At 34.6% G+C, this 23,888-nt stretch overlaps 1 protein-coding gene across 5 annotated transcripts; it reads left to right on the top strand.

Moving 5' to 3' along the window:
* POK1 (phragmoplast orienting kinesin 1) lies at positions 1 to 22,310 on the top strand. Of its 5 annotated transcripts, none has more exons than XM_088942047.1 (35): positions 1 to 866; positions 936 to 1,091; positions 1,196 to 1,279; positions 1,359 to 1,478; positions 1,571 to 1,684; positions 1,765 to 1,857; positions 1,936 to 2,096; positions 2,182 to 2,256; positions 3,055 to 3,142; positions 3,252 to 3,310; positions 3,395 to 3,458; positions 3,552 to 3,617; positions 3,702 to 3,869; positions 3,957 to 4,061; positions 4,292 to 4,527; positions 4,647 to 4,716; positions 4,812 to 4,874; positions 4,965 to 5,044; positions 8,887 to 8,953; positions 9,100 to 9,156; positions 9,825 to 11,591; positions 11,758 to 13,176; positions 13,272 to 13,379; positions 13,632 to 13,792; positions 13,878 to 13,965; positions 14,143 to 14,217; positions 14,676 to 14,915; positions 17,352 to 17,450; positions 17,546 to 17,620; positions 17,694 to 17,752; positions 18,116 to 18,227; positions 18,338 to 18,442; positions 18,528 to 18,699; positions 19,840 to 19,961; positions 21,965 to 22,310. In XM_088942047.1, the coding sequence occupies exons 1-33, from the start codon at positions 285 to 287 to the stop codon at positions 18,669 to 18,671; spliced, it is 6,960 nt and encodes a 2,319-aa protein (XP_088798173.1). In that variant the 5' UTR covers positions 1 to 284; the 3' UTR covers positions 18,672 to 18,699; positions 19,840 to 19,961; positions 21,965 to 22,310. The 5 variants fall into 5 exon arrangements, with proteins under 5 accessions (XP_088798173.1, XP_088798172.1, XP_088798171.1 ...); XM_088942046.1 differs by having other exon boundaries at positions 7 to 866; positions 3,957 to 4,070; XM_088942045.1 differs by having other exon boundaries at positions 16 to 866; positions 3,957 to 4,070; positions 17,700 to 17,752.
* The last annotated feature ends 1,578 nt before the right edge of the window (positions 22,311 to 23,888 follow it).

The following is a 23,888-nucleotide window of genomic DNA, read 5'->3' as shown; positions in this document are numbered from 1 at the left end:
GCTGAAGCTGACCTACATTGTCCGACTCGTCCATCTCTCGGTCTCTCACTCTCTCGAATTCCCTCTGCAATGTCGGAGAAGTATTTCCTCTCCGATCCTTCCAAAACCCTAGCTAGTATCTTGAATTCTTGATACCCTCAAACTCCCCCTAATTGCCTTCACGCAACATCTGATATACTTTCTCTTCCTTTCTCATCTCAACAATCGCTTCGTGAAAGATATTAGAATGTCAGGTCTCTGTTGCTGAACAAATCGAGCTTTGCATTCCCGAATCTGCGTTCAATATGTCCCGAGACATGTCTGCATTCGGAATCCCGGCCAGAAACAGTTCAAGAACCACTCAGTCCGAAGGAAACGAGAACGAATTCGAAATTCCCGTCAATTCGATCCCCCTCCGCCCTCCAAGAACCCCTCTGAATACCATACCGGACCCCTCACAAAACCCTAAAGAAACCCAAGAACATGACCTGGGTTCTAGGGCTAAGCTGGACACTGGTCGGTTGATTCGATTACCAGATAGAAAGACCGAGGCTTTTGATCACTTGCCGCCGTTGAACAAGGGGAATGGAAATGTCAATCCTGGTTCGAATTGTGCAACCCCTAGAGGTGCTGGCCGTGGGAAATCTCACTCGGAGCCGAATTCAGCTCAGAGTACTCCAGCCAGGAGTGTTTCGAAGGTTTCTAATGGTGGAGCGGCATTAGGAGGTTCTACAAGCAATCGAACTCTTCAGTATAACGGACTAAAAGGATGTATTTCTTCTAGGGTTTCTCGAGGCATCTCAATTGTACCATCCATGCCGTTGATGGAGGTTCCACATTTTGAGCTTGTGGAAGATCCTTCTTTCTGGATGGATCATAATGTGCAGGTTCGCTAACTTCTGCTTCTTACATTTCTCTCTCTCTTTCTCTCTCTCTAAGATGATTCCTCTATACAGGTTTTGATACGGATTCGACCTCTCAGTACTAGTGAGAGGACTTTGCAAGGGTATGGTAGATGCTTGAGGCAGGAGAGTGCGCAGACCTTAACATGGCTTGGGCATCCTGAAACAAGATTTACCTTTGATCACATAGCATGCGAGACGATATCACAGGTGCCATTTGGTGAATATGTATCAGATTGCTGTAATTGGTTGATATGATTCTTTACTTGATAGTTTATGTGAATTGTCTGATGTCTTCCTAAAATTTCAAACAGGAGAAGCTCTTCAAGGCCGCAGGCCTGCCCATGGTGGAGAATTGTATGTCTGGGTATAACAGCTGTATGTTTGCATATGGTCAGGTATACCTTTTGGAGGCTTAAGGTGGGTAGAGTGGATAGTAGGGCAAAATCTAAAGTTTTTCTTTATGTTCTCTTGCAGACTGGCAGTGGCAAAACATACACTATGATGGGTGAAATATATGAGATGGACAACAAGCTAAATGAAGTTTGTGGAATAACACCTCGAATTTTTGAATATTTATTCATGAGAATTAGAGCGGTAGGACACTAGAAATCCTCATTAACTGCCATGAGTAGAGGCATCATTTTCTTATTCAATTAATTTTTTCTTGAAAGTAAATATTTGTACAGGAGGAGGAGAGACGGAAGAATGAAAATTTGAAATACAGTTGCAAGTGTTCCTTCCTAGAGATCTATAATGAGCAGATAACAGATCTTTTGGAGCCTTCGTCAACCAATCTTCAGGTAAAATAGTCTACTTTCTTGTCTGTGGGATCTGTCTGCATTTCCACATGATGGCTAATGGCTTTGTTTCTCTTTTTTAGCTCAGGGAAGACATGAAGAAAGGCGTGTATGTTGAAAACCTCACAGAATATGAAGTGACAACTGTCAATGATGTAATTAAACTTCTGTTAAAGGTAAGTTAACAACTAAATTTTGAGTTTTAGTACTTCTTATGAATGCATATGCAATTATGCACTATTGTACCTGCACAGGGTGCCACAAACAGAAAAATGGCAGCAACTCAAATGAATAGTGAGAGCAGTAGGTCCCATAGCGTCTTCACCTGTGTCATCAAAAGCCGATGGGACAAAGATTCCATGACCCACACTAGATTTGGAAGGCTAAATTTGGTAGACCTTGCTGGTTCAGAAAGGTAAAACTTTAATCCTTTTAATAAGCAATGGCAATATGTTGATTCCATTCTTCTTCTGCACACTGAACTATCTTAATTTAATTAGGCAGAAAAGTTCTGGTGCAGAAGGAGAACGCTTGAAGGAAGCTGCAAATATCAACAAGTCATTATCAACTCTTGGGTAATATAGCTAGAGTGTCTTTTATTAGATTACTCTGCAGTTATATCTTTTTGAGTTGTAATACCATTTCTACATGGAAGCATGGTTGTAAAGTTGATGCCTAGGTGACAAGGGGCTCATGGAGGGTTGTGTTGTTTAGTTTCCAAGCTAATTTGTACATGATGCTAGGAAATAGTTTACCTGTTCAAAAAAAATAAATAAATAAAAACAATTATTAAACTAAAATATTCATTTTGTGGGTTTATATACTGATTTATTTTTATTTTTATTTGTTAGGGTTAACCAACACATATGTTGGTATATGCTGTCTTGAACCCTCAAAGACTTAGAAACCTGAACCAATAAGCTAGGAAGAATTTAAAGTCTTGGCCAATAAATATGTGCTTCTTCTTCTTATTCTTCCACCTTTTATTTTCTTCTTTTCCTAGGACAAAAACGGGGGAAGGATTACTGACTGGTAGAAAACTGCATCCCAAACTGCTTTATCTATGAAATTTTTTGTCTAGAATTCAAACTAGTAGGTCTCATCATTAGAATGCTTCTGCCTAGAGCATTGGATTTCCAATTGAGCCATTCTGACATGAGGTTTGTATAGATTTCTAATGGGGTTGCTTGAAGGTTATGTGAATCACTGAAATGGTAAAAGAAGATAAGCTTAACAAAAGCCACCAAGTTTAATTAGTATCGTTAAATATTGTTCAAATTGCCACTATATTCATATGTGTCATTGGATAAAAAATTGGGAATTTTTGAATGGTTCTTGTACCTTTCCTCACCACTGATAATCTATGCTAGCAGTCTGGTGATAATGACTCTGGTGGATGTTGCTCATGGGAAACATCGTCACATTCCTTACAGAGATTCTAGGCTCACTTTTCTCCTTCAGGTTGGAGCATTCTATATTCTATTTTGAGATGTCCGTCATCTATTAAGTTGTATAATCTCTTGTTATATTGTGGGTAACTTGTTAACCTCTCATATATCTTTGTGTGCAGGATTCCCTTGGTGGGAACTCAAAAACAACAATTATAGCAAATGTCAGTCCATCTATTTGGTACGTAGTTTATTTGAGTTTTCATTTTTGGACACTGACTGTTTTATTATGATATATGGTTAGTTAATTATTGTTTATCTGCAGTTCTGCAAGTGAAACACTAAGCACCTTGAAGTTTGCTCAGCGTGCCAAGCTAATTCAAAACAATGTACTTGCATGGAACTCACATTTTCCTATTGTGATGTAAAGTACAAGTTCAAGAAATTTTGCTTTATCTTGCTATGATTTGCCCTTTTTCTAGGCTAAAGTAAATGAAGATGCTTCAGGTGATGTAACAACACTTCAGAGGGAAATACAACAACTAAAGGTGTGGTTACTGTTAGTTATGCTTGTGGAATTTCTCAATTGAACTTGATTATTGGAACTTACTAATTAGATATTTAACAAACAGGACCAGTTGAACGTTTTGTTGAGAAATCAAGACCTTTCAAGATCTCTATCATGTTGCTTCCCAACTTTTGAGCAACCTAATTTGAGTGATTGTGATGAAGAACATAAGTCCTTTCTGAGAGGAAGAATCCCTGATAATAAGGACAATGCAAGTATGCCCCGAGAAAAGGTAATCTTTAATCCTCATGGAAAGGTGTTTCTATTGTCCAAGTATGTTTGATTTCTTGATGGTCACATTCCCTTTGGTGTATATCAGAGAAAATGCATGGAAGCCACTATAGTTGGTTCCCTTAGGCGAGAAAAAATGGCAGAGGATGCAGTGAGGATGTTAGAAGCTGAAATTGAACACATGAAACGTTTGGTATGCCTGGTAGCTGTTTAGTTTCTAATCCTTAATGTTCTACCATAATGGAAAGTTTCCATGTAAATATTAGGCCCCCGTTGATCTTTGTGTATTTATTTTTCTGATATCAAATATATTCATGTCCTTCAAAAGATTGAACTTAACTATGAGTCTATGATCTCAATTTTCCTTATGCCTTATTCACTATTTCTCTGGTACTGATTTTGTACTTATGGCAATGTTTTTAGGTCCACCAAAGAGATGAAGATGCTGAATGTACTAAAATGATGCTTAAGTTCCGTGAGGATAAAATTAAAAGACTTGAATTATTAGCAGATGGGTTAGTGTCTGGAGATGAGTATCTCATGGAGGAAAATAGTGCTTTAGCTGAAGAAATTCAGTTACTTCAAGGCAGAATTGATAGGAATCCAGAACTGACTCGATTTGCCTTGGAGAATATAAGACTCGTAAATCAACTAAGAATGTAGGTCTCGTGGAATTTTTACTAATAAATAGATACCTATTCCCCATAATCCTTTTTTCCCACGAGGTGTATCATTTATGTATTGATAAAAAAGTCATTTATGTTACTATTTTGATCAGGTTTCAAGATTTCTATGAACAAGGAGAGCGCGAAAATTTGTTAAATGAAATTTCAGAATTGCGGAAACAGGTTTCATTTTCTTTTTCCTATTTTTCATCCAATTCTGAAATGGATTTCTTCCAATTGATTCTGGCTTTGTGTAACTATATTTTGGTTATGTTCAGCTTCTGGAAACCCTTGAAGGGAACTATGAGCCACAAGATTTCCCCTCAAGAAAAGATGTTCAGGTTTGTGTTGTAACATTTGGTTGTATCAACTTTTTCTTTCATTTATGTTCAATATTTGCAGTTCATTTTCCAACTTTCTTTATTTTGCAGGAAAATGATACCATAAAGGAGTTGGAAGATTGCAGGAGGAATCTTCGTGCTTGTCTAGATATCAATGCAGGACTGACAAGGTGTGCATGTTTGATCATTGCCTTTATCTAATGCTCATTAATTTCCATGTCAAGCCTAACCAATTATTAATGCATTTGATCCCAGTTGGCTTTATGAGAGCCATAGAATTGCATTCCTTGCACCTTTCTACTGTATTTAGAACTTTCTTGTCACAACAGAACATCTACTTTCAGCACAATTAAGTGTTTAAAGCTTAGCTAGACAAGGTAACTGTAGAGAAAATGATTGACCAGCTTGTGGTCCCACCTCTTCATATGTTTCCTTTGATTATATTGCTGTTAGAATGTTCTTTTCTGTTGTTTCTAGTGACAGGGGTATTCCTGTCATTGTACCTCTTTTTATTATAAGCCTAATAGAAATAGCACTTGGGGCGGCAGACTAAAGATGTCTGAACCCTTTTTTCTTCTCTTCTCTTCTCTTCATCTTTGTTTTCTTCTTCATTTGTGACTGCTAAATAGGTCTGAACCTCATTGGTTTCAGACAACTGTAACATAACAACTAACAAGTATGTTTGCGGGCTGCAGAAAAATATGACCTTGGTTTGCAAGGCCATTTCTCCATAATTGATTGCCTTCAAACATGCAGGAACAACCTTCATTAAATGTTTGTTTAATGACTTGTCCAATCTCCATTTCCATACTCTCCTCCAGGATTCCCTAGCTGTAACTTTGCTAGTTGCTAGCATTGGCTCTGAAGGGTCCACCTTATCACCTTAGTACATGGCACAAGTGCTAAGCATTGGGGTCTCCAAAGATATCTGGTGTGTGACCCTTAAAAATCATGGGATTTGTTGTTAGATAAATATCAAATTACATTGATAATATTAATACACAATAAGATTAACAAAATTAAATAACTTAAAAAAATAAAATCATTGGCAACTTATTGGATGTGTTATTTTCTTGTGACACATTGTTTAAGAGTGCTAAGTTCAGAAATTCTTGGCTAACTCTAATGGTGCTTGGCATTGATGCGATTTTCCAAAAATTGGTGCCATGTTGGAGCCACTTGGAATAAAAAGGAATTAGTGATTTTCAATCTGTTTGGTTGGTCGATTTTTGCGATTTTTGGGAAATCGGAAGAAAAATGGTTCATGAAATTGGACCATCTTGAGGGATCACCTTTTTCGGTGATTGGGAGGACGGCATGACATCCAACATGTCTCCAAGAAAAGGATAATTCCAAGGAAAAATAATCACCCTTGAGAATCAGTACCAAACAAACTGCTTACATGGCATAAATGATACCAAACAACATTTTTTGGTGATTTTTTTAATCACTGATTCTCGAAATCGATGATTTCTGGATAATCAAAAAGGAGGAATCATCATTGATGCCAAACATCACCTTCATTTTGGAACCAGCGCTACATAGACATAGACTTGGGAATTGGATACTGATGTCTATTAGAGTTTGACTCAACATGATGGAAAAATGGAATTAGGCACTTACCTGGGTGTTATCTGGTTAAGTACATTTACCTGTGTTTTTTTTTGCAGAGAATTGTTAGTTGGGTAAGGGAGAGAATTTCTTAAAAGACCCCTAACTTTTATGTGCCGGCAGGGATATTTTAGTACCACATAGTTTGGCCAAATTCTCCCCTCCATGGGTAAGGAACTTACCCACTTGGGAGATGAGTTAGACTTTTCCGGGTAAGTTGCCAAAAAAACTTACATGGGGGAAGTTGGATTTCCGTGGGGTCCACACCAAAAAGAAAACATGGGAAAGTTGGTTAACTTTACCATTCACCACATTTTTGGATTCTAAAATGATAATAGCATATACCTATGGGATTTTTTTTGAGAAAAATAATGTAATATTATACTAATTGTATAATTTGGGGGAACCCAAATGGAGTGTAACTGTACATGGGGTGAGAGGTCCCAAAAAGAATAACTGAAAGAAAATCCATTACAAAAATAGGGCATCAATTGATAGATTAGATGCCTTTGGCCAAAAGAAAATCTTTGCTAACATGTTGTGTATAATTTCATCTATTTGAGAGGATTTTCCTTAAGCAATTCTTTTGTTCCTCTCCATCCAGATGGACTATAACAATGTCGCAAGCATCATACTTAATATATATAGTATTAAGTATATATGATTTATTATATAATACATCATATAATATTTTATAATAGGCATATATTATTATTATTATTATTATTATGATTAAATATGCAATATGTGGGCCAGGCCAAAGTGTTTGGCCCAAGCCTGGCCCGAAAATTTGTGGGCTAGGGCAGGCTGGGTTTCCTGGCCTGGCCAAGAATGTGATCACCCCTAACTGCTAGAGATGGAGTAGCATGTCCAAAAGTTTATATTTGTTAGTCGGTAATGTTCTATAGAAAATTGGTATTGATCATGTACATTATCTAGTTATTATGTCAAATAAACAAGGACAATAACGAAAACTTAGGCTCTGTTTGGGAAGAGTGCAAGTGTCGGTTCAGTTCATATTTGCACTCTGGTTCAGTTTTGCTAGTGTTTGGTAAGAGTGCATTTATGTCTTGACAATGACAGCAAACACAGATTTCAAGACATGTTTGCATTCAAAATATGGATGCAAACTTTGCACTCAATGTTGATCAATGCTAAGCTATATTTCAATCTCAGGATTCGTGTTTGTACCTATCACAACTAAAAATCATTTGGAATGAATACAAAATTATCATTACAAAACTAAACCAACTTTGCATTTTCATGAACCAGACATATTTGCATTTGTAATGATCATATTTGTATTTGCACTATTCCCAAATGGAGCCTAAATGTAGAAATGTCCCTCGAGAATTGGAGTGTGAGAATCCAATGAGTGTCAGACTCTGATAATTGATTTAGAAGAGTCCATGCAATTCTGCTTAGTGCATCATCAAAGTGTTAGAAGTGTTTGTGTGGATTTCCAAGTGTTAGCATGGCTAGACGTATTTGTTTTGACTTTTGAGGTGTCCTGGTAGCATGGATGCACTTTCACTAATTACCTAATATTGAGATTTTAGCAAATTTGCAGTCCTAGACAAGTGCATGAGTTTTGACATTGTTAGAAGTTGAATTTGGAAATAGTAACTTGATGAGTCTGAAGAACAGTTGATAGTTTTCCCTTCCTCAGTACTTCTGGTTCCTGCTGATCCGAGTTACAAAGCAAGTATCCTTGGAGTTTATGTTAAAAAAACATTGATTCATGGGAGGCATCAAATTGCTGGGATCAGTTGAGACTACCACTCCATATTAGAATATATTAGATATCACATGACCCCCCCTAAGAGTCTTTTGTAACAAGTACCCAAGGGCCTGCTGTTCTGATTTTCTTGGCAACATTTTCAGTTGCAGAAGATTCATCTTGAATACTTCTTCTGTTTCTCCCTTCCTATACAATCCAGTTTATGGCATTGGGTATGGTTTGTAAATTTGTTAATTTCTGAGTGTTTAATAGCACATTGGCAAGTTAGTTATGCCAAGGGACAAGGGGAACATCTAAAAGTATCTTGTTAAAGATAGAAATGAAACCAACATACAATATCCGCTTGGTTGACATTAGATGTATTAAATACTGAGTTAATTTTTCATGAAGTGTAGATTGGTCATGACTATAAAGACTTGTGTATTTAGTCTCTTCCACTTGTTTTCTGCAACATTAGCAGATTCTTTTGTCCATCTGTTCTCTTTACTTGCTTTTGAAAATGCTGTCAAACTCAAATTAAAGCACCTAGTGGGGATTTTGGTTTTGTATCAGAGGTTATGCATACAACTCTCATAAACATGTAAACTATGTCATTGTACAATGGAAGTACAGCATGTTGTTCCTTTTCTATGTAATTTGATTTATGATTTTTATCAACAGGGAAGTTAATGAATTGCAGAAGGAACTGCAGAAATATTTAAGCTGCGGCAAAGCTGCATTTCATTCTGTAAGAATTGATATTAAACTATATCCTTTTTTGATTCTTAGATGGATTAGTGAACTATTAGAAGCTGCAGTGGTTGGATTGGGAGTTTTTTTTTTTGATCAATAAGGATTGGGAGTTTTTTTTATCTTGGTTTATTTATTTTGCAGAATACAGATTCCTCATTTGGAGATGATGCCACAATTAAACAAACAGATTATTCTTTGGTGAGCAAATCCTTTGTTTTGTCCCATGCTCTGTGTCTGATTCCTTTGTGTTAGGTCTGAAAGGCAGAAACTATGATATCAAGCTGCAGCACATGGCTAACATCTGCTTTTTGCCTCTGGGTATTACTAGTGTCAGAAAGATGTCCTAATGAGAGCAGGTTCAGAATACTGCTATCTATTCTGAAAATCATAATGTTGGTTATAGTGCTCGGGAATTCTTTTAGCAAGGATGGTCTTAGATAGTTTTTATCTGTTTTTTTTATTTCTTTTCTGTCATGTCTTCCTTGTAAAATGTCAAGTAATTTTAGAAGAGAACCCATAAAGGGCTTTTGACTAATGTTGGCCCCAGCTATCCAGGATCATGGGAAGGGTGAACTAGACTTTGGCATTTTTTTGCACAAAGTGGCTTTTCTCAGATTCTAACCCGTGTTTTCATGTTTGTCAGCTTGAAAATTTTCCATTGCACCAATAACATAAGAGGAGTATACAGAAATAATATGTAATCCTATTTTATGTGCACCACAAAAGTTATTTTGGTTTGAAAGATGGTGATGAAGATGCCAACCCAAACAATTGAACCAAATATCACATGATTAATGATTTTTGGAATTCAAAAGGATTTTGAAACTATTATCTTTTAGGCTGCTGATGACATGCAATTTTCACAGGTTGAAATCGTATCAAATAAATTTGATTGTGAAGATGAGGTTGCATATTATAATCAGGGGAAGAACGAGATCATACAAAAACAGAATGACCATAAGATCTGTGATCTTTCAGAATTGCCTGATAGTGACAACCAGAAAGATCTAAAGGATGCAAATTTCTTGATTGAAGCAATGGAATCGGAGCGGGTCCATCTAGTTGAAGAGCTGGATATTCTTCGACAGGAAAACTGCAAATATGCAAAACTCTTAAGGTTCAGAAATTCCAAACATATGCAATCCACTCTTGAACTTGATACTCATTGTGAACCATTGGAAGGGTATCATGGAGACATCTCCATCCTGGCTCTACAAGCCAAATTTGATAGGATGCATAGGGACCTTGAGCAGGCCAGAGTATTGAACAGGCAATATCAAGATGATCAAGCATCACAGTTGTCTCACCTGTGTGAAGTTGAGCTAGTCCGAGAGCAGGTTGAGGTGGAAACTGCTAGAACAATTCTTCATTTACAAGAGGAGATTTCTACCCTTCAGCAAGAACTTCAGGATAGAGTATCTTTTATGACCCAAGAAAATACAAGATTAAGAAACATTATAGCATCTAAGGAGGAAGAAATAAGGTCATTGTCTGATGAGTGGGAGAAAGCAATTTTGGATCTAACAAGCTTCCTTATAGATGGTTGCAAATCCCTTGAAGATGCATCCAACCAGATTGAAAACATTTCAGTTTCATTTCCTCAAGGGATAATCTGTATCAGTGAACATGTTGAAAGAGCTGCCAGCATCTTGATTGAGAAAGAGAAAACAATTTTGCAACTACAGAAGAGTCTAGAGGAGGCACAGAAAATGGGACTAGAGATGAGCTCAAAATTGAGTTCCTTGAAGGGAGCGACAGTAGCTATAACTGAAGTTCATAGGCTAGAAAATGTGGAAATTTCCAAAGAAGTGTTGCAGTTAAGAACTCTATTAAATGAGAATATTTCTGTGATACAACAGTTAGAGAGTAAACTCAAAGAAAAGGAGGATGAGGTTGAAGCAATGAAATGTGCTGGTTCTGCATCCATAGAAGTAAAAAGGTCATCAGGTTTTCTCGATGGTATTCAGAAAGAAGATAACAAGAAGGAATATGATGAATTGGTTAAAATAAATCCTAACAGACTAGATGAACAAATAAAGCATCCTGAGATTGAAGACCAGTATCCTGAGATTGAACAAATAAAATATGAGCTTGGTCAAGCAAATGCCAGAGTAAATGCTATCAAATTTGGCATTAGGATGCTCTTTAACATGTGTGGATTTTCAGAGACAGTTGGAGAGCTAGTATGGAGTAATATATCGAGTGTTGATTCTTTTGCAACTGACTCTGATCTCTCTCCAACTGACATTGCTCCAAAAGACGAAATGCAGAAATCTTCACCACCTAATTTCGATTCTGTGTACCTTGGAGAATTAAGGGAACATTATTGGGATTCACCATCTGAAAGAGATTTAACATGTGTTCTTGGTGATAGGTTGGACACATATCAGAATCCTATCAAAAACCTATTTTGCAATAATGTAACCATCTTGAGCCTGAAACAGGAAGTACAGTTGGCAATTAATAGCTTGCAGGAAATATATCTTCAGTTGGGCAGTCTTTCTGATTTGGATGGAAAGACAAATGGTTCTCTTCTAGAAGGAAGATGTGTCCTTGAATCACCTGCATTTGGGAAGAGTGCAGGTGAGCTGGAGATGGAGGAAGCCAAGGAAGGTTGTGACCACACCAGAGAGGTAATCGTTGGGTTGAACTCTATATGATACTTAATATGAGACATGGTAAAGAATGGAATATGTTAATTATGTTATTTTTTACTAATGCTATTTCATGATAATTAGCAAAATTTTCATTAGACTAGGTAACTAACTTGATTTTCCCTCTTCTTAAATGATTGCACAGATCTTTCGTTTCAAACTCCATGATGCTAAGTTAGTTGCTGATGAGAAAATTAAGATGACCGGTAGCTTCCTTAGTAAATTAGAGGAGGCACAAGCAACGATGGAAGAGGCTGATGCTATGTTAAATGCATTACTCAAAGCTAATGAAAATGAAAAGCATGTAACCAATAAATGGAAGCAAGCAAATGAAAAGTTGATGATGGAGAGAGCAATCTTGATTGATGAAGTTAAGCAGCTTAAAACTTCTATTCATCTCAAGGAGGGAGAGTATAAATTCTTGCAAGATCAAATGCATTCAGGTTTTGCAGAACTTGCAAGCTCAATTTCTTCCCTAGAAGAATCTTTTCTGCTTATGCAGAGGGATGCCGATGAGAGGTTTGGAATGGTGTATTCTGACATCTTTTCCTTGGGAAAGTACATACTTGACTGCATTTACAACTCAAGATCAACACAGGAAGATGTATGGTCGCTGATAATGGAGAAAGGCATTTCTTTATTTGTAATGAATCAGTGTTATTTAGGAAAATATATGGAGAAACTGTCAGGACTCAACATGGAAGTTGACTTCCTGCAACAAATACATAAGGAATGTCATTCTGTATTGCACAATCCAGGTAGAGAATGGTTGATTACAGAAGAGGGCATGCCTGCGACAAAAGGAATATTTCATATGAAATGCATAGGGGAAAAGGATAAATATGCACATCCAGAGAAGAAACTCTCTAGTCCAGGAGACATTGTGGATATCGGAATGTCCTCTGCAGTAGTTGCAAAACCAAAGGAACAGGAACTGAGTCTAAGCTATGATAATCTGATAGCTGAGAACTTGTTACTTAAGAGTGAACTGGCTCGGAAAGATGTCCTTTTGAAAGGGTTGTTTTTTGATCTAAGTTTGCTGCAGGAGTCAACCTCTAATGCTAAGGACACCAAAGCTGAAACTGAACATATCTTTGCTTCTCTCTCTCAGGTTCAACATGAACTATCATCAAAAACTAGTCAACTTAATTACATCTTGGTTCAAAATGAAGAACTCACAGCCCGTCTAGTTGATTGTGAAGCTGCACTGTCTATTTCAAATCATGAACTTGAGCAGGCTAAGTATGATCTGGATATGATGTCCAATCAAAATGCTGAGTTGAGAGACCTCATTGAAGATCTCCATCTCAAAAGAAATGATGCTGAAGTGCAACTTGAAGAAAAAAATGAGGTTGTCAAAGGTTTGGAGAAAGAAATTCTTCGCATGGCTTCCTCGGTAGATCAAATGGTTATCTCTGCCATTGAGAACATTGAGGACGAATTGAGGAAGGTTATTAGTGAGAGGGATTGCCTGCACAAAGAGGTTGTGTCTTTGAATGAAAAGTTTGAAATGGCAAATGCCCTAGCTGAGGAGAATGAGGCTATTGCTATTGAAGCTCGCCAGGTATATATTTATTATTCATTTTTGCATTTTTCTATTAATTGGAGATATGTATTCTAGCAACTCTTACTAATTTAACTTGGAGGGAAATCTTCCAGGTGTCAGAGGCAAATAAAATATATGCTGAACAGAAGGAAGAGGAAGTGAAAATTCTTGAACGTTCTGTTGAGGAGCTTGAAAGTACTATAAATGTACTGGAGAAAAAGGTAAGTATATTCTTTTGATTTGGTTGCCTGCTTCCTGGGGACATTTATTCCTTCTTTGGTGATTCCATAATTTTTTTAAGAGGAAAGGAAGGTAAACATTAGATATTTATGTGTGTTCCTTAATTTCTTGTATGTATGACTCCTGACATGGTCCAAACAGAGTAGTAGCCTTATATATTCCAATGTTTTTTCATCTGCCTCAAGCCTTGCTAGGTTTTTTAATCAATCAAAGCAACATGTTTCTTTCATCAGGTGTATGAAATGGGTGAGGAGGTAGAGAGGCATCGCTCATTGAGGGATGAACTGGAGCTGGAAGTCCAGGCTTTGAGACAGAGAGTGTCAACTGTTGAAATTGCTAAAGAAAATATGGAATATTCTAATGATGAAAGTGAAACTGAGGATCAAATGTCACGGTTGATTACTTTTTTCCCTTGTTTAATGTTCAAAATTTCTTGTATCACTACCCTTGATTTCAAAGGATTAAATGTCCATGTGCAGGCATGTGGATAAAAACATCCTGGAGCTTCATGAAGCAAAGAATCGGATTAGGGTTCTTGAAAAGGAAAGAGCAGACCAGGCTGAAGAGGTGAACTCCTGGCTTCCTAGAGTTTATGTGCAGACATACATATACACATGCATGTGTTTATGTCAGACGGTACATCATGCATGTATGATGTATCATGTATGTACTTGCATGTGTACATATATATAGAAAAGCACATGTTTCCTTTGCTATACTAATAAATGGTTTTTTGGAATGAAGCTAAAAAGATGCAGAATGTATACCTCAGAACTGGTACTGCACTCAGAGGCCCAAGCATCACAATACCAGCAAAAGGTAGAGCTACAAATTCATAAGCTGAAATTATAGTTCTCATGTTTGAAGGAATTATAATGTCTGATCTGAACAGTGGAAATCATCAAAACTTACCTATTTGTTAATTTTGTTCACATGCACATGCATGATGGTTATTTAATAACTAAATATGTCCTGCATAGGAGATCTCCTACACCAAGGTCAAATCCAACCAGATGATCCTAAGCATCTGATCCACTTATTATCTGCTAGTCAGAATACTGAGGTGATTGGATTGATTAGACATGTCTGATTGGATTGATAGTTAATGAGATCTCCCAGGTGGGATCTATGGAAGTATGGGGACTGGCCCTTATTGCAGGTGTCTTCATTGTGCAGCAGAGGTTGGATTTTGTGCCTTCTGCATTCCATCTATTGACTCAAGTATTCCTATCTATCTATATTGATTTGAGATATCTAATGTTTATGCACTGGAACAGTACAAGATGTTGGAGGCCAAGGTTCGGGAATTGAAAACAGCCCCATCAACTTTCAGTTCTGCAGCATCAACGTTAGAAAAAACTGAAAAAGGCTCTGCAAGGACTAGGGGTTCCAGCTCACCATTCCGTTGTATTGCAAGCTTGGTTCGACAAATGAACTTGGAGAAGGATCAGGAGTTATCAGTGGCCAAGCTCCGAGTAGAAGAGTTAGAGGCATTAGCTGCTAGTCGGCAGAAAGAGGTAAAATAATCTGTATTGCTGATGAATGATCCCCATATGTGTTGCATGTGCTTTTAGTTGTCACTCACAGCTTGTGTATCTTGGCAATTCCATTTCTTCGCTTGAGCGAATACCTTGATTATAACTTAGTTGTATGCATTTTCCATATTTCTTTGCTTTCAGTAAACTGAGTTCGATTGGCATGAAATGGGGAGATATTTCCTCCGTTAAAATAGTTCTTATTCTTGACAACAAATGTAAATTCAAATTATCGAGGCTTTATTCCTTCTTATATTGAATACTAGCGATCTCATGGGATTTGTTAAGCGAAAGCTAAACAATAGAAACACATAAGAGTATACAATCATTTTATATTTTTAACTTTTAAAATAATTAATAAGTATTTATTTTATGTACTGCTTTTAATAAATTTTTTACAATAGAGAAATAACAATAATTAATTTCAGCTAGGATTGTTCATCAAATTGATGAAACTGATCAACTCGACCTGAGTTGGTTGGTTTTCTAGTATTTCTGGTTGGCTTTGGTTCAATAATTTCCCAACCTGACCAAGTTGGATCAGTTTCGCTTTGGCCATTTGTAAACCGTCCACAATCAAATGACCTGACCATAGATATATATTAATATTTTATATTTTAAATATAATTTTTTAATATGGGAAAGTGGAAAAATTCCCATATTTCTTAGTCTAAAGTATTTTATATCATAAATTTAATTTTTAAATTTATTTTTTAGCAATGCCATTGTATTTTTTTAAATTTAAATTTAATTTTTTAAGTTTAAATCTTTTGAACCAATTGACCAAATCAAAAATCAACCCAAATTGATACAACCTGAGTGGGCTGGTTTTCACAAATGGTCAGTCAGTTTTGAGTGACCAACTCCCTAACTTGACTAGGTTGATTTTGTTGGCCAAATAACCTACAATCGAATTGAACTAACCCATGAACACTCCTAATTTCAACTAAATTAATAGTCTAATCTCTAATAAATAACATTTTAATCTCTAGTAATTATTGAAAATTTATAGCAAAAATACACAATTATTAAAAATATATTGATAAAGAAAATACAATAAATAATTAATAAAAATACAATAACTAAAAAATATATTAAATTAGTCAACAAATTGTATCATTTCAAATAATAGTCTAATCTCTAATAAATATGAATAAATAAATTATAACAAACATACAATAAATTAAACTTAAAAGATAAATAATAATAGTTTAATCTCCAATAACTATTGAAAATTCTCTGTTAAATAACAAAAAAAATAAATTTATACATAATTATTGAAAATATATTTTTATCACAAAAAACAATAAATAATTACTGAAATACAATAAATATTAATTTTAGTATATATAATTATATAATAACTATGGATTAAGATTTTAAAATTATTGTTAATAAATATTAATTTTCTTGAAAGTTTTTTTCTAGAATTATTAATTGATATAAGTGAAATAAGTTATTTACAATATTATTTATTTATTTAAATATATAATTATTTAAGTTTTAAAATATTAATTATTTATTGTATTTAATATTCGTAAAATCATAATTTATACTATTATTACATAATTTCATTATTAATTTTGTGAAATATTAAATTATTATTAGTTTCAATATTATGTATATAATTATTTTATACTTTTAAGAAATTTTTAAATTTATTTCATAATTTTGTTATTTTAACTATTTAAAATCTAGTTTTTTAAATATTTCGTTATTTAAAATATTTAGTTGCTTAAATTTTAAATAATATGTAAAATATTTAGAAGCCTTGTTATTTGAGTTTTATTTATTTTAAAGGTATTACATAATATTAAATATTTTTTTATATAATTATTTAGATATTTTTTATATTTTGTTATTTAAGATATTTAGTTATTGAAATATTGGAATAATATTTTATTTTTTAATGCTAAATTTTTTTTATTTGAATAACATTGAAATTGAATAATCCAGAAAATCATAATTTATACTGTTAGTACATAATTTCGTGATGAATTTTGTACAAATATAAATGATTTTTTGTGTATTTTATAAATATTTAAGATATAAATAGGAAATAGAAATAATTTAGAAGATAAATAGGAATTAGAGATAATTTGGGAGAAAGTGGGGGGGGTAGTTTAGGAGAAATTTTAGGGGAGGAGATTATTAGATTATTGGGAATGTGTGGGGGGTAAGAGAGAGAGAAAGAGTTAGATTTTAGGAGAGGAGATCATTTGAGGAGATCATTTAATTCAAAAATGACATGGAATTAAAAAATAAAAAATTCAGAAAAAGGAGAAAAATCCTAGACTTCCTTCTTTTGATATATATATATATATATATATATATATATATATATATATATAGATTTTGCCACACGTATTGAAAATCTTGTTATTGCAAGGAATTAATGCATAAGCTTGCTTCTCTCAGGTATGTATGCTAAATACAAGACTTGCTGCAACAGAAAACATGACACATGATGTTATTAGGGATTTGCTTGGAGTTAAATTGGACATTACCAACTATGCAGTAAGTTCTAGACTAATAGCACCTCACAGAATAATTGGAGTCTTCATAGATGCTTTTGTTCATCCATTTCAATACTTGTTATTGGCATATTGTAGAACTTGATAGACCAGCACCAGGTGCAAAAGTTATTGGAGGAAGCTCACCGGCAAACAGAACAATCTCTTGCAAAGGTATATTCATTAGTGTTGGCTCTTTTCATTTTGGTTTAAAATTTTTCTTATTGTTTTTTTTTTGTCTGGTTAGGAGCAGGAAATACTCAAGCTAAAGAAATGGATTGATGATTTGGTTGAGGAAAGAAAGAGGTGAACTCCTTGATTTGATCCCCCCCTCCCCCCAAGATATAAAAAGAGAGAGGCAATGAAAGACAATAGATGATAAGGATTTAGAATGAAATAAAAGAAATCATGTTAGACCCTGTTTTGGATTAATTGTAAACTTATCTAAGTTCATAGTGATAAGGATCTAGAGAGGCAATGTAATACAATGGATGATAAAATGTGGTGATATATGCAAGGAACCAGGTAGTGTTTGTTTCCAATTTTGCACCAATGGCACACCTGTCTTATGATTTCCAAATTAAATTCTCTAGTTCTCCATCTTTGTAATAGTATGCAGCTTTTACCCATGTACTATTATCCATGTTCATTGATTTCTTGTTCCTGCAGCTGCATCGATGAAATAAATCAAAGGGAATCAGATATACTTGCTGCACAGGTAACAATTGAACAAGTTCGGCAACGAGAACAGTTACTCACAGCACAGAATGAAATGCTTAAGGTATTATATTTTATGAAAAATAGTTGAAACTTGTAACAAAGTACTGTACCCTACCTTCCTCACTTTGTCTTCAATGAATGCTTTTATGTTTGCTCTAACTTCTTATACAGACAGAGAAAATCAATCTAAAGAGGAAGATTGCAGAATTGGATGAAATGATAAAGAAACTTGTTGGATCTCAGAATATCCAACAGCTGAATGAACAGCTTGGAAAGGTGAAGCTATAACCATGAGTAATTGTCTTCTTCTGCAGTGATTGTTTTCCATTCACAGTGTGATTGATGTCCTTTGTTCCATCAGGAGAACAATTTTCGTAGGGTTGATAATAAGGAGCTAAGCAAGAGGCTAGCACATTCAGAAAAGTTTCTTTCTCGTGTGAATGAAAGACCCAACTGGTATGCTAAGTCTGATTACAGGGGTCTATGCAACAAGAATGAAGAATGAAGAATGAAGGATATGATATGAAAGACAGGCATGTAATTTGATCTATAGTTGTCAAAATCTTATAATTTAAAATACCATTCAAGATTTAATCTTTTTTTTTTGGCAATTCATGATTTAATCTTGTGACTATTGTTTGAATCTTATGATTCAATCCATGAACCTTATGATCTATTTAAAAAAAGGCCATCACCCAATGCTGGTCTCAGTCTAGGGTCTTGGGAGGGGTAGAGCACATGTGGTCCTTACCTTATGTTCTATTTGATGCAATGTGAAAGGATTCGATTAGGACCTAGTTCTGTACTTGCCATTTTTTTTTTTTTTGTATTTCTAAGGGGAGTTTGATTTTAATCTGTTAGTAGAATAAGATTTGTTTGGGTTACTAAAATCCTATTTAAATATCTTATTGAATTTATTTACCTTCATATCTAGGAATTTTTCTGGTCAAAATCATATTTAAGAGCCATTGCGTGTGGTTTAATTAACTTTAACTCCAATTTATTATTCACTAGAGGAGACCCCTGCGATGCATGGACTGGTGTTAAAAGGATGCTCATGTTACATTCAGTTTCTTAAATGAATTGGAAGTGGGTGATTTTAGATAGTTCAAAATTTAATTATTTTTGTTTTTAAAATTCAAAGAACCACCAAATTCTAAAAGGGTTGGGAAGCAATATGAGGAATCTGAGGTGGACAACTGCATTTTAGAATATAGTATAGATTCTTACTGTCAATACTAAAAATTTGTCATGTTATTGTGGATATGCATTGAAAATGGGGTAAAATCATCTATAATTCATGATAAGGAAACAGAAATAATCTTGTTATTTATGATACGATTCATGATTTGGTTCGTTTGCTCCTCTACAATTCACGATAAAGTTATGATTTTCAAAACATTTTGATACTGCACCTTAGACTTCTATACTGGTTCTGAGGGTCAGCTGGTCAGCTAGCTTGGCTGGCACTGAATCCTGTATAACCTTAGTAGGGACCTGGTCAAGAATTTTATTTCCCTTCACAGAACTCCAAAACAATGCAAGTTGTCCATGGAATATCTGACTTGAATTGGCCAAAACATTAAGCCCATTTTGAGAAGAATTTAATTGATCAGTTATTATGATTTCTGAAAACATATGCTAATGGATCCAGTTATAGTGGCATCTGGCAGGAACAAGAACAAGCATTTGATTAATTTGAAATGGGAGATCTGTACGAGGGAAAAATTGAAGTGGATGACCAAAGTGCGGATAATGGTAAATCTTTTGAGGGAGCAAGCTACATAGTGCAAAGGTAATCTCTATTATACTGTTCTAGGCAGTGTTGTTCAAAGAACCGGATCGACAGGCTAGTCTGACCAGAAAAAACCATGAACTGGTCCCCTAGTTGGTTCGATCAAGCTCTAAAACTGGGGGTGAAAAAACCAACCATAACTGGTGAGCTGGTGAACCGGTAAACTGGTTTCGTTCTCATAAAATTGGCTTAATTTTTATTCTTTTTTTACTATTTAGTGCTGCCAATGGACTCCAAAAGTCCAATACCCAATTCAATTCTAAATCCGATTATCCTGGATTTGGATGTTAGACTTGCATCTAATTAATAATCTGATTGAATGCCAGATTTAATCCCATCTGATCTGATTAAAATTCAAGTCTGTCAAAAAATTATTATTTTGTGCATATATTAGTATAATATGTATATATAGATATTATATATAATTATATAAAGTTTATAATAGACAAATTTAATATTTTATATTTATATACATTTGGTATACACATATGTTAAAAATAATTAGTTTTTTTTAACCTTTTAATTTTTTTGTCATTTTAAACACAATAAGAGGTGATAATTGGATGCGGATGCAATTGGATCTTATCCGATTATGGCCTTACTTCTATCCGAATTTCTGATGTTCACAACTTTGTGCTTGGTTGTCCAATTGGAGTGATCTTTCTTTTTTTCTTTTTTTCTTTTTTTTTTTAACTTTTTTGTGATCTTCACATTCCAAGTGGGTGAAGGTACTTTGCCCCTGGGGGTGAGCATGGGTTAGTTCAGTTCGTTTCCAAGGTAGAATCCTTCCAGGCTTTTGGAACCAGAACCTATCTTGTCATGATCATTCCAAGGCAGTTTTGGCATTGGCAGTTCTGAGGTCCATTTCAGAATCTACCCATGGAATGTGTTCCTTATAATAATCATGAAATGTTTATACTTGATTTTCAATGATGATAATATATAGTTTCGAACTTATATTACCTTTATTGATTAAATTGAGCAATTTAATCTAATAATTATCATAATATATTAATTTATATTTCAGATTTATCATTATGATTTTTTTAAATATTACCATTTACATTACTTATTATACACATTAAAATATTAAATTGAAGAAAAAATATTAATTTACTTAAAGTGGCTAAATGTTAGGTGAGACCATGGTCTTTGTTCTTTGGGACTTATTTTCAAAGTATTTTGGGACTTATTTTAGGGCATGTTTGGTTCCACCAAGGCCAACCAAGGGTGGTTCTTTGGGCTGGTTTAGGTAGGGTAAACTCCTGGACCCTAGAACTGGTCTGGGTGGGGGTCAGTTTGAGGTTGGTTCCATTTGATTTTGGGTAAAACCTGCCCATTTGCTCTCCCATCCCCACTACTTTTTTTTCCCCAAAAAACACCTTTTTTGGCATCAAATATTAAATTTTAATATTAAAAGTTTAAAACTAAAATAAAAATACATTTTAAATGCAAAATATTATTATAAACTTTGAATAATTGATATTATATTAACATAATAATTAATATTGTTATGTATATATTATATAATTGTGCATATTATACACAAGGTTCAAAATATCGATATGGTATGGGCATATCGGGCGAATCGATACTGTTTTTTTTTTAGTTTTTATTTATTTATTTTTTCTGAAACCGGTTTAGGGGGGCCGGTTTAGGTCTCCACCCCCTGAACCGGTCAGACCCCCGATACACCCACTATAGGGGCCTATCGGAGGGGTCCCGGAATGATACGTGTCGATACTTTGAACCTTGATTATACATACATAAATGCATAAATGCATAAATACATATAAATTATTCTTGGTCTGAATGGCTAATTTGGATCATTAACAACTCTTTCAATTGAAAGTATGTTAATAAACAGATACAGATGTACATGCTCGTGTTCTTTTACTGTATTAGTCATTCACAATAGTAAAATGTAAAAAAAAAAAATATTCATATCGTCAATTGACTATTAGTTTCTATACATGACATTTTCTCTTTGTGTTTATGTGCAGATTCAATTTACATTTGAAAGATACCATCAAGATAGGTTGAAACGTTGAAGCAACAAGTATATACCAAACCGTCTCCCATTGTACAGTTGTTTGTCCATTTAAATGGCTTGACTCTATTTTGTATAGGGGAGCTTTAGGCGTGACTCGTTATCTGTCTGTCTATCTTAAAAGTACACTTGAATGGAAATATTTCATTTCCCATTCTAAAAAATGCTTCTCAATATGCTGCCAAATACATGCAGAACTGGTTCTCGTCACTGAATCTTCCCAAATGTTGCTAAAGCAGCCAATGTATCCTCTTGAGAATAGTACAATTCAATAAAACTGAGCATATCACTGAACTAAATGCTTGTTTCCTAAAAATGAATTTTATTGTCGTGTCCTATGTGAAAGGACTTTTTTAAATGTTCTTTTGTAAAAGTGCTTTCATAAAAATATTTGAATAAAATTATTTTCATAAAAGTGTTTTTATACTTTCCTAAAAAACTTTTAAAAATGCTTTCATAAAAGTACTTTTATAAAGTGCTTCTGTAAAAGTACTTTCATGATAGTGTGTTAGTACATCTATGGCAGCAGTTTTGTAGGCACATTTTCTTCTAAAGAATGAAAATGAACAATATGGAGTATGATTATTTTTCATGTTGTAGGCTGCCTCGATTTTTGTGCTATGGGCTGATTTTTCATTCTAAAAAGAATCCTATGGCAAGAATTTTGTAATCAAACACAGTAATATTGTTCATTCCTGTTCATTCTTACCTAGAATGAGTAAGAATTAAAAGAATGAGGTCCAAGAAAATGATTAAAAGAATGAGACCCAAAGCAGTGAACCAATCATAGTCTTAATGTCTAGATTGTCACCTTGGACCATGACGATGCCCTTCTCTTGGCCAGAACATTCTTCTTGGTTGCTGTTGCTATTGTTGTCGACAAACAATGATGACAATGCCATTCTTCAATTAGCTGTAATCGTTTCTCCTGTTCAATGGAAGAAGAGATGAAACATTTCCTTGATGATTGAAGTAATCTTCACATTTACCTCAACTCACGGTGTAATTTCACAATTTAACCAAATGCATGCAAAACCAAACTGGAATGCATTAAAGTACCGATCTAGCGTTTGTATCGCAAGTTTGCAACCAAACGCAGCAGCCTTAATAAAAAAAGGGGTAAATTATAGATAAGTACCCTGTAATTTGGGGGTAATAACACTTAGGTACCCCGGACTTTCCAATGCAATACTTAGGTACCTGAACTTTCAGAAATGGACACTTAGGTCTACTCGTTAGTATTCCATCAGTTAAGCATTTTATAATACCAAAGTTACCCTTCTCATGTATTTTTGAACTGCTTTCACTTTTAATGTATAAACCCTAATTTATAAACCCTTTATCCCTTTTTCGAAACTGTATCAGTATAAAGATGAAATAAATTCATAAGACTTCAGCCATCAACTGCATCGATCTATTTTAAGTTTGATGCAAAATAACTTTATCCAACAAAAATGGCTCAATCTGGGTTTGATTCGTTTGCCACTGTCGAATTCTTTGATGAATATATACTGCAAATTTGAACAATTTGATCAAGCTTTTGAAATCTTAAAGAACTTAAGTAGCCTGGATATTGTTTCTTGGAACATAATTCTTTCAGTTTTCCATGAAAGTCAGGATGTGCTAAGATTCACTGTTAAAATGCATCAAACTGGGCTCTCCTTTGATGCTGTGACTCATACTATTGTTCTTAGTTTTTGCTCAGATATTCAGGATTGTCTTCTGGGTTTTCAGTTTCATTCCCTTGTAATTAAATTTGGGTTTGACTGAAACATTTGTTGGGAATGCACTTATAACAATGTTCTCAAGGTGGAGCTATCTAGAAGAAGCAAAGAGATTGTTTGATGGAATGCTCCAAAGGGATTTGGTTTCTTGGA

Source organism: Nelumbo lutea, chromosome 4 (assembly GCF_056320005.1).
Source record: "Nelumbo lutea isolate HS-2025 chromosome 4, American lotus-T2T, whole genome shotgun sequence".
Classification (NCBI taxonomy): Eukaryota; Viridiplantae; Streptophyta; class Magnoliopsida; order Proteales; family Nelumbonaceae; genus Nelumbo; species Nelumbo lutea.
The sequence above is the reverse complement of the archived record's forward strand: the minus strand, read 5'-3'. Positions and strand labels throughout refer to the sequence as shown.